The sequence below is a fragment of the Nanorana parkeri genome, unplaced genomic scaffold (assembly GCF_000935625.1).
Source record: "Nanorana parkeri isolate BGI_ZX_2015 unplaced genomic scaffold, ASM93562v1 scaffold1354, whole genome shotgun sequence".
Taxonomy (NCBI): Eukaryota; Metazoa; Chordata; class Amphibia; order Anura; family Dicroglossidae; genus Nanorana; species Nanorana parkeri.
The window spans coordinates 381102-391872 of record NW_017307622.1 but is presented as its reverse complement, the minus strand read 5'-3'; the positions used below and the strand labels follow the sequence as shown (position 1 = coordinate 391872).

Genomic DNA, 10771 nt, shown 5'->3' with positions numbered 1-10771 from the left:
CGAGTTCTGCTCCCAGCTGCCTGTCATTAGCCGTCTGTAAAGGGGAGATCGCAGAGGGCGCGCAGCCTGCGTGGTATGATGCCTTCCCGGTTGTCGGCAGCGGGCACTGCGGAGTGGCCATGAGACAGAAGTGACATACAGGGGGTGGGGGGTTAGTGATGTCGCCCACTGCTCTGAGCAGTTTCTTATTTCCCGGTTTGTAAAAAGCTGCAGACGCTGACTTTGACAGATCACAGTGGCTCGTGTCATGAAAGAGAACCTGTCGTTTAGAAATAAATTTGGCGCTGTGGATGGAGGGTGGTGATGTACTTGGTTCTGGTTAGGCTTGGTACTCTCAGACATGCATTCTGTTTCATGTAACTTACTGGCAGCATTCAGCCTGGGCTTCATAAGAGCACCAATAAGATGTTCAGATATGTTTCCTCTCAGCCCCAAAAACTGTTTGCTTAAGATTGCTGTACCCCTGTGTAGGAGTTGGCTGGGTCTCGCCCACTAACCCAGTGGTTCTCAACCTCTCTAGGGCCGGGACCCCTGGTAACATTTGCCAAGTTGTGGTGACCCCCAACGGAGGGCTGGACTCCAGAATTAGTAAGGCGCTGGACTTGGGGCTAAAAAAAGAAGCACACTCACTAGAATTCAAGCCCTTCCCTGCCTCCTGCTACCTGCTTGCCTGCTCTGTCTCCATGCAGCCTTCTCAGCCCACAGCACTGCTTAGACGCCCGCCTTCTGCAGAGCTCACACTGTATGGGAGGCAGGAGGACAGCAGCGGCTGTGAATAGAAAAGCCCCGCTGTACACACTCCCCGGCCACTAGATGACGCTGCAGCGGCCAGGGAGGGTGTATAGCGGCACTTTTATATTCACAGCCTCTGCTGTCCTCCTGCTGACTGACACTGACGCGCTATGAGGAGGCTGAGGGACCTCTCACCTAGCGCAGCAGAAGCGGAACCTGCGATCCCCTCAACAGTAAGTTGCGACCCACTTTTGGGTCGTGACCCACAGGTTGAGAACCGCTGCACTAACCGATAGGGTCCTGCATACAATTAGTGCACAACTGGCTAGGATTTATTTTTACTACTTGCAACCTTTCATTAAAGGAGAACTATGGGGTTAAGGCTTTTCCCCATAGTTCTCCTTAGGGTAACGGGAGGACACAAACTAGCGTCCTCCCGTCACCCAAAGCTCAGTATATAGGGAGCTGTAGCCCGCAGTATACTGAGGCGTCGCAGCTGAAGCGGATCCCGACAATTGTGTCGGGATCCGCCCAGCTGCGTGAGTGACAGCTGGCTCTGCCTATCTAGAGGCAGAGCCAGCTGTACCCGCCCCCTCCCCGTCCGTTCCGCCAGTCAGCGCTGGTGGATCAGAGCGGGGAGGGGGGAATCCAGTCCCTCCCCTGTCACGGCAGAGAGCTGTGACAGGATCGAGAGGTGAGCGAACGCTGGTATGTGTTCGCTCACCTCCCGATCTACTGAGCCGACCTGTGACAGTCTCATTGTCACAGGTCGGCTAGAACTATGAGGTGAGTGAAAAGCACCCCCCTTATAGTTCTCCTTTAATAAAGCTGGCTGTGTGTCCATTTGGAGAATACCTGCTGTCTGAAGTCTGCTAATGCATCCTCCTCTATACCTTTCCTCAAGGAAAGTGGGTCCCAAGAACAGTGAACTCCACTAAATGGTGGAGAATGCGGGCAACTGTCTAATTACACTGTAAAATGGAGGCTTTATGAAAGTGACTGCAGTGCAGGCCGAAAGTGCCAAGAAGACACAAATTGCCAACATGCTGAAATGATGAAGCTGTGGGCTGACCAGGTTGTTGCAGTTAGAATAGCCCGGCAAATGGAATCGGCAAGAAATGCAGCACTTTATCTCATCCTGAATCATTCAGTCCCCAGCTCATACTTCCGTTGGGAATTAGTGTAAAAGCCGAATTCTAACCAGGTAAATGTTTGCCATTCTGTTCGGTCAGTTTGTGCTTTACATACACCAGCACACCTGCCACACTGCTCCACTAGGGGGGTGACTTTACTATTAATAAGCATTGTGACACTACTCCGGTCCTCCCTGGGCTCGCCCCCTCCCTAGGAGCAATAGGAGCCAATCAGGTGTTCTGCTTGCACATGGGACAATGAGAAACCTACTGATAGGAGAGAGCAGAGTTATGAACGCATTCATTTGCCTCTGCTCCTTTATTGTCCAATCACAGACCGTGGGTGGGGAGCTGACCGTGCTGTGTCGGGTAAATCTCAATGCTGGCTGGACAGAGAGAAGACTCCTTTTGGCATATTTATTTCCATACAAATAGGCTCTCGCTAGGCTGTTACCGTGATGGGATTTGGGGTGCCAACAGTTGATCTTGCGTTCCGTTTCTTGAATATCAGCCCACCTTCCATTGTTTAATAGTTGGAAACATGAATAAGACTTGTCTGAGGCGGTGTACGACATCGGTGCTGTGTACCTATGGAGGTATTCCCACTGGCCACCCTGGAGAATATTGGCATTATTCAGCCTTAGGGGTACTTCTCGTCCTCCCACACAGCTGTGTCACCCTGTTATTATGTGTGTCGCCTTGTCATTATTATGTGCCAGTGTCTCCCGGGAGTGTAACACGGCTATTCTATCTCTACAGATGATGAAACATGCCTGGGATAATTATCGGCAGTATGGCTGGGGCCACAATGAGCTCAAGCCCATCGCACGGAAGGGCCATTCCACAAATATCTTCGGTAAGACTGGCTACTTATTGACACCCTGCCTTGTGCCCATCACAGGTATACTCGTCTGTGCCCATCACGGGTATACATGTCCGTGCCCATCACGGGTATACATGTCTGTGCCCATCACGGGTATACATGTCTGTGCCCATTGAGGTCTAAGCTTGTTTGCACAGCCTGGTTTGTCCAATCCGTTTATGTGCCATTCCCTGCCCTATCACTGTGCTGACATCACTGGGCTTCTGCCTTGTATCCCAGCCGCGGTTAACCCTGCAAGGTCCAAACCTGCCATGCCCTGCCCTATCACTGTGCTGACATCACTGGGCATCTGTCCTGTATACCAGCCGAGGTTAACCCTGCAAGGTCCAAACCTGCCATGCCCTGCCCTATCACTGTGCTGACATCACTGGGCATCTGTCCTGTATACCAGCCGAGGTTAACCCTGTAAGGTCCAAACCTGCCATGCCCTGCCCTATAACTGTGCTGACATCACTGGGCATCTGTCCTGTATACCAGCCGAGGTTAACCCTGCAAGGTTCAAACCTGCCATTCCCTGCCCTATAACTGTGCTGACATCACTGGGCATCTATCCTGTATACCAGCCGAGGTTAACCCTGCAAGGTCCAAACCTGCCATGCCCTGCCTTTATAATTGTGCTGACATCAGGGGGCATCTATCCTGTATACCAGCCGAAGTTAACCCTGTAAGATCCAGACTCGCCATGCCCTGCCTTATAACTGTGCTCTCTCTCCAGGTAACTCACAGATGGGGGCCACCATAGTGGATGCCCTGGACACCCTCTACATCATGGGCCTCATAGATGAATTCCGGGATGGACAAGAGTGGGTGCAGAACAATCTGGATTTCGGTGTGGTGAGTTTCCCGCCTGAAAATTTGCTTTTGAAAGAAAATTTCCCTTATTATTTTATTTTTTTTCCTTTTATTGTACGCGTCACATAATAATAAATCGAAGTATGGAAGTGCTGCGTGCTGACTGTAATTGCCACGATCGATATAAAACATTATAACATTCATTATAATCATTTCAATGCCAGGGGCAGAGTTTATGTAGGTTGACAGCGAGGCGTTCCGATAGATGCAAGCTGCAGGGTATGGCAGGAGCATTTATCAACATGAACACAGGCTGGCTGTGTAGTGCCTCCCCTGTACAGGTAGAACCATATTGCTTTGTAATATCGCCTTCGCACGCCGTACCGCTATACCCCAGAATCCAGCAGGTGCTGGAACAACTGGTGGATGGCACCACAGTATACAATCTAGGACAGTGTTTCTCAACCAGTGTAACCTCAGGACCCACATTTGTCCTCGGTCATTAAAGGAGAACTATGAGGTGAGTGAAAATGACTCATAGTTCGAGTCGACATGTGACAATGAAACTGTCACAGGTCGGCTCTATAGATCGGGAAGTGAGAGAACACATACCGTCGCTCGCTCACTTCTCGATCATCTCCCTGCAGAGAGCCGTCACTCACGGCTCCCTGCAGGGGTTGCCCCCCCCTCCCCTGTCCGATCCTCCAGCACTGACTGGCGGAACGGACGGGGGAGGGGGCGGGTACAGTTGGCTCTGCCTCTAGATAGGCAGAGCCAGCTGTCAGTCACGTAGCTGGGCGGATCCAGACAATAATGTCGGGATCCGTCCCGGCTGCGGCGTCTCAGTATATAGGGAGCTGAAACTCGCTTTGGGTGACGGGGGGACGCTAGTTTGTGTCCTCCCGTTACACTTAGGAGAACTATGGGGAAAAGCCCTGACCCCATAGTTCTCTAAGTCACGATCCAAGTCGCACTGCCATGAAACGTACAGCATTAGGGTACTGTACATTCCGGTGCGGACGCTGGAACTGTGGGTGGGAGGTGGGTTTGGGGTGCCATTAAAATGAACGGCAATGCAACACGCCTCCCACACCGATTGCGCGGTAGGTGCGATTGCGTGGCAGGGTGCATTAATCACGCGGGACTGTGCAATTAACGCACTGTACTAGTGTGAACAGGCCCTCAAAAACACTGACCGGCGCACAACCACAGACATTCTCACACACACATACACGCTCCCAAAAAAATCTTTTTTTCTTTTTTTCAAGATGTCCCCCACGTCTCCCTACCCTACGAGGACTGGAGTGGATCCTTAGTCTGGGGTCCAGTGTGGGCTGCTGTGCTGTGCCGGAGCTCCATCCATATGTGCATTGCTTGTGCAGCTCCCCATGTGCGCCCTGTAGAGGTGCCGGGAGCCCGAATGTGACATCACTCCGGTCCAGGCACCTCTACAGGGCACGTGAGGGAGCTGAAAGCATTGCACGTATGGACGGAGCTCCCTCACAGCCATAGCTCCAGCACACCTCCACCTCAAGATGACCAGGCAGCATATTTTCGAATGTCTGCTTGGTGCAAGAACTGACAGCGCTGCGCCAGGGGAAGGCTGAGGAGACTCTCACCTAGAAAAGTGGAAGCCATGCGGTGACGCACTGAACACGGGGTCATGACCCACCAGTTGAGAACCAAGGCTCTGTCCGCACACCATCCTGCTTCAGAATATCATCTGTATTCGTATTCCATGACATGTGAGTGTATGCTCCTCTGTCACATGTCCTGCTGAAGGAATACGAATGAAGATGATATTCCGGAGCAGAATGTTCTAGAAATGAATATCATGCTTTTGTAATAAAGTGGAAATATCAGTGAGCGAAATATCCATTGCGACCAACACAACAAAGCAAGGGGAGTGCACCTCCATTGGAGTCACGTGGGGCGTCCCTCAGAGGAATAATAAGGACGTGAACATCTACCCAACAGGGGACTGGGGGGACATGAGCACTGAGAGAGGATCCACTGACCATAGAGAAGTCCATGGAAAGGATCAGCCTGGTGTTTACTAATAATGATAATATAGAAGAGGGAAAGCTTCCACTTCCAGGTGGGAACATTGGCTTTACTGAATACACTGAAATAGGTGACTGCACAGAATAATATGCTGGTCCGGCCTCAAGATGGGGGTGGGGCAGTCAAATGGAAGAGGCGGGAGAGAAGTTTTTGAGTTCATTTTGGCCACATGATGCTGTTTTGGTTGCTCCATTGAAGTTTTGGACTTTCTTTCTTTTGTATTGCAGAATTCAGAGGTGTCCGTATTTGAAGTGAACATTCGATTCATCGGTGGCTTGCTGGCTGCGTACTACCTGTCCGGACAAGAGGTGAGAGTCTAGATCAGAACTTCAGGGGTGGGTCACTGTGCTGGGAGTACTGGGCACTTCCTGACCCGTATCTTGTTATCAGTGATGGGTCACTGTGCTGGGTGTACTGGGAACTTCCTGACCCGTATCTTGTTATCAGTGATGGGTCACTGTGCTGGGAGTACTGGGCTCTTCCTGACCCTTATCTTGTTACCAGTGATGGGTCAATGTGCTGGGTGTACTGGGCACTTCCTGACCCTTATCCTGTTACCAGTGATGGGTCACTGTGCTGGGTGTACTGGGCACTTCCTGACCCTTATCTTGTTACCAGTGATGGGTCACTGTGCTGGGTGTACTGGGCACTTCCTGACCCTTATCTTGTTACCAGTGATGGGTCACTGTGCTGGGTGTACTGGGCACTTCCTGACCCGTATCTTGTTACCAGTGATGGGTCACTGTGCTGGGTGTACTGGGCACTTCCTGACCCGTATCTTGTTACCAGTGATGGGTCACTGCGCTGGGTGTACTGGGGACTTCCTGGCCCGTATCTTGTTATCAGTGATGGGTCACTGTGCTGGGAGTACTGGGCACTTCCTGACCCCTATCTTGTTACCAGTGATGGGTCACTGCGCTGGGTGTACTGGGAACTTCCTGACCCGTATCTTGTTATCAGTGATGGGTCACTGTGCTGGGAGTACTGGGCTCTTCCTGACCCGTATCTTGTTACCAGTGATGGGTCAATGTGCTGGGAGTACTGGGCACTTCCTGACCCTCATCTTGTTACCAGTGATGGGTCACTGTGCTGGGTGTACTGGGCACTTCCTGACCCGTGTCTTGTTACCAGTGATGGGTCACTGTGCTGTGTGTACTGGGAACTTCCTGACCCGTATCTTGTTACCAGTGATGGGTCACTGTGCTGGGTGTACTGGACACTTACTGAACCTATACTTTTTAGCAGTATTGGGTGACAAATTAGAGGTAATGTTCTCCTCCCTTCCTTCCTACATCGCTGCACCTCGCTGGCCCTCCATACACATCCCCAACTTGTCTCCTTGGTGCAGTGCAGACCGTCGCTGTCACTTACTACAGTATATACACACCACAAATCTGACACATTCTCTCAAGGTTTGTAGCATTATAATTAAGTTCAGCTGCTGCCAGTGGCGGCTAATTACAATGTAACGATTTTTACACTGTATTTAGCTGAGGCAAACCTCAAAATCTCCGAAGGTTTTAGAAGAATAAAATTCTTTCCTGATTAAATCCTCATTAATTCTAACTAACCCTGATTAACCCCTTACGTCTCCCTTCAGTCCTCCGCTTTTATTTCTGTAGTTACACGTTGCTTTGACACATTTTTGTTTAGTTGGTTCATTTTTATTGTATTAACTCCTTAAGGACCGCAGCCTTTTTACATGTTATAATCCTAATTTTAAGCCTGAAAATTACTTAAAACCCCCCAAACAGGATATATTTTATGAAAGCCAAGACCCTATAGAATCAACTGGTGGTAGTTGCAAATGTTTATGTTGCACGACATTAGCACAACATATTATCAAACCCAGAAATTTGTCATAGTTCTCCTTTAACGAATTCTGCTGTTTTGCTGATACTCGCTCCATGGCTCCGAGCGCCAACAATCATCCCGCGTTCAAAGGCTGTTACATCCCGTTGCTTCCCCGAAATCTTCAGAAACAAATCACTTCAACTGTGATACCAACTGGTAACCAACCCGCTTCCCTATTTATAATGGTCTGGCCCTCTAGCAACTTCAGCGCCACATTATAGCTCATTTGCCTACAAACGTCAGGTGGTCATAATAATCCGGCGACTCGGTGTATATAATAATCCGGCCACTCAGTGTAGTTTATTATTCACATGCCGCTTGACAAAGGGATCCCCCGAAGTCCCGTAACAGTGGCGGTCTATGAATATATTTGCACCTAATTGTAACAGGTACTTCCTGAAATACCTGAGGGTCATTTATCATCAGAGTATCACTGAGCGGGGCCTGTATGTAGGGCGCTGGAGGAGAGCCACGTGCCTTTATCCTCCCATAGCAACAAATCTGCCCCGGCTCTCTTTTTTTTTTTCCAAGTTACATGGTGAAAGAAAGTGGCACGTTTTTAGTCCTGTGGCCTGTGGGGACTGTCTGGGCTTTCTGCATCGAATTCTATTGCGCACACGGAGCAGCGCCGTGTCATATCCTAGCACACAGCAGGGTGGATCACCTTCAGCCGCGGGTAAGCAAGTTTGTTTAGTCACAGCACATGTACGGGTGTGTGGAAATTGCATTGATACTCGATTTTAAAGTTGCCGATTGGGAAGTGACAAGGAAAGGACGTGCTGGGCTTTCTTTCCTCTCCTCTGGGTGGCGCTGTCTTATCACGCCAACACATCGCACTTCTGTTATTAATTCAAAAGCTTTCAACGTGAAAGCATCTGAAATACGTGGCACTCAGTCCATATATTCCACATGTTTTTGCAACGCTTGCTCTGCTCTTTGTTTTAGGATTGACGGTGTGACAAAAAGAAAAGGAAACATTCACAAACAGTAACACGCAGGGTCAATCAGGAAGCCGGGCAGCGTGTCATTAGATGCCCCCCCCCCCGGCTTTCTGATTGGCCAGAAAGCCAGCTTCATGTTCATCCTTTCTCGTCCCCTGGTGGCGAGGGAGCATAGAGAAGGCTTCCCTGCTAATCGGGAACCCGGGTGAAGTCCCAGAATACCGACACTGGGACGTCCAGTGTCGGTATTCGGTATCGGCGAGTACCGAATAAAAAATATCTGTGCTTGATGCCGAAAAACCAGTATCGGTGCATCCATAATTTGAATGCAAAAATTTATACTCAGGGTAAATAAATGAGTTCTGACCATAATAAATAAATGAAATATATACAAAACCATTATAGACTTGAGGTAGGAAGATGAAAGATTTGCTCAAAATGGCCTTAAAGGAGAACTATGGGGTTAAGGCTTTTCCCCATAGTTCTCCTTAGGGTAACAGGAGGATACAAACTAGCGTCCTCCCATCACCCTAGGCTCAGTATACAGGTGAAACTCGAATAATTAGAATATCGTGCAAAGTTCATTTATTTCACTAATGCAACTTAAAAGGTGAAACTAATATATGAGAGAGACTCATTACATGCAAAGCAAGATAATTCAAGCCGTGATTTGTCATCATTGTGATGATTATGGCTTACAGCTCATGAAAACCCCAAGAACCCCAAATCCACAACCTCAAAAAAAGTAGATTATTACATGCAATCAATAAAACAAGGATTGTACATGGAACAATATCGGACCTCTAAAAAGTACAAGCATGCATATGTACTCAGTACTTGGTTTGGACCCCTTTTGCAGCACTTACTGCAATTACTTTTGCACGATATTCTAATTATTTGAGTTTCACCTGTATAGGGAGCTGTAGCTCGCAGTATACTGAGACGCCGAAACGGATCCCGACAATGGTGCTGGGATCCGCCCAGCTGCGTGACTGACAGTTGGCTCTGCCTATCTAGAGGCAGAGCTAGCTGTACCCGCCCCCTCCCCCGTCCTCCCCCCCCCCCCTCTCATAGTTCTTCTTTAATTCAGACAAAAAAAAACTGCAAATGTGCTACAGCCCAGTAGCTAGCAGAAGTATCGTTTTAAATACCTGGGTGAGAACCTTCTGCTGCAACCTGCTGTTCCTTGACAGCATAGTAGTATCAGGATGCTAAAACCCGATCAGCGTCACTCTGCAGCCCTCATATAGTGATCACCTCTTGGCAGCGTCTCTACTAATGGATGAGCGCACGGAGTCTGCCGAGAAGTTGCAGATTGTGCATTACTGCTGCCGGAATTGAAAAGTTTAAGGCGCTCGCGTCAGCAATTCTGAGGTCTTTAAGAGCTGAGAACATTGCAGTAGATTTGTGTGCGAGACACCGCGCTGTAAATTCACCACCTCGCCTCTCGCAGGGCTCGGCCGAAGATTCACTTTCCTCTGGATTTTAGAGCAGCGTAACCAGCGCAGGTGTCAGGAGAGCGGCTCCCTTTTAGTTGTTGATATAGGGAGCAGCGTTTCGCCGTGCCCCGTGGAGCGCCCACAGCGCCGCCTCTCCCCGTAAATCACCACACAATGCGCGGAAGACGTATTTACAAGCCCTGGTGCCGAATTAGCCGCGCTCCCCTCTGTGCCGCTCGCCAGCCATTTTTTGCGGTTAGTTTGTATCTTAACGGCGCGGGGATTAGATATATAATCCTCATAAATACACTTCTGGTCCGACGCACGTACGCCTTTCCCGGAGACGGCGCGCCGCGATACCTGCTGAGTGCATTAGTGCGCCAATGGCCGCGCGAGAACGTATGCGAGTCAAACCCAATCTTCTTGTATAGAGGCGCACGCTGAATTCTCTTTACGTTTTCAGTGGGAAATAAAGTTAAACGTGAAGTTGAGCAATCATATCGTTACGTTCAGAAAGTAAACTCTCTCCCCTGGCTATCTCTCCTTTCTGTCTTTATTAGCTGCCTCTCCTCGCTCTCTCCCCTGGCTGTCTCTCCTACTCGCTGACTCTCCTTTCTGTCTTTATTAGCTGTCTCTCCTCGCTGTCTCTCCTCTCTCTCCCCGGGCTCTCTCCCCGGGCTCTCTCCCCGGGCTCTCTCCCCTGGCCATCTCTCCTCTCCCCTGGCCGTCTCTCCTCGCCCTCTCTCCCCTGGCCGTCTCTCCTCGCCGTCTCTCCTCGCCCTCTCTCCCCTGGCTGTCTCTCCTAGCCCTCTCTCCCCTGGCTCTCTCTCCTCGCCCTCTCTCCGCTCTCTCTCTCCTCGCCCTCTCTCCCCTGGCACTCTCTCTCCTGGCCCTCTCTCTCCTCGCCCTCTCTCCCCTGGCCCTCTCTCTCCT

General features: G+C 50.0%; 1 protein-coding gene across 1 annotated transcript in view; it reads left to right on the top strand.

Annotated features, from left to right (window-relative positions):
• Positions 1-10771, top strand: part of MAN1A2 (mannosidase alpha class 1A member 2) — a 64832-nt gene that overhangs the window by 43793 nt on the left and 10268 nt on the right. The window contains exons 3-5 of the mRNA XM_018569555.1: positions 2625-2721; positions 3464-3582; positions 5832-5912. Of these exons, the coding sequence (XP_018425057.1) occupies positions 2625-2721; positions 3464-3582; positions 5832-5912 (297 nt within the window). The remainder of the gene's footprint in view (positions 1-2624; positions 2722-3463; positions 3583-5831; positions 5913-10771) is intronic.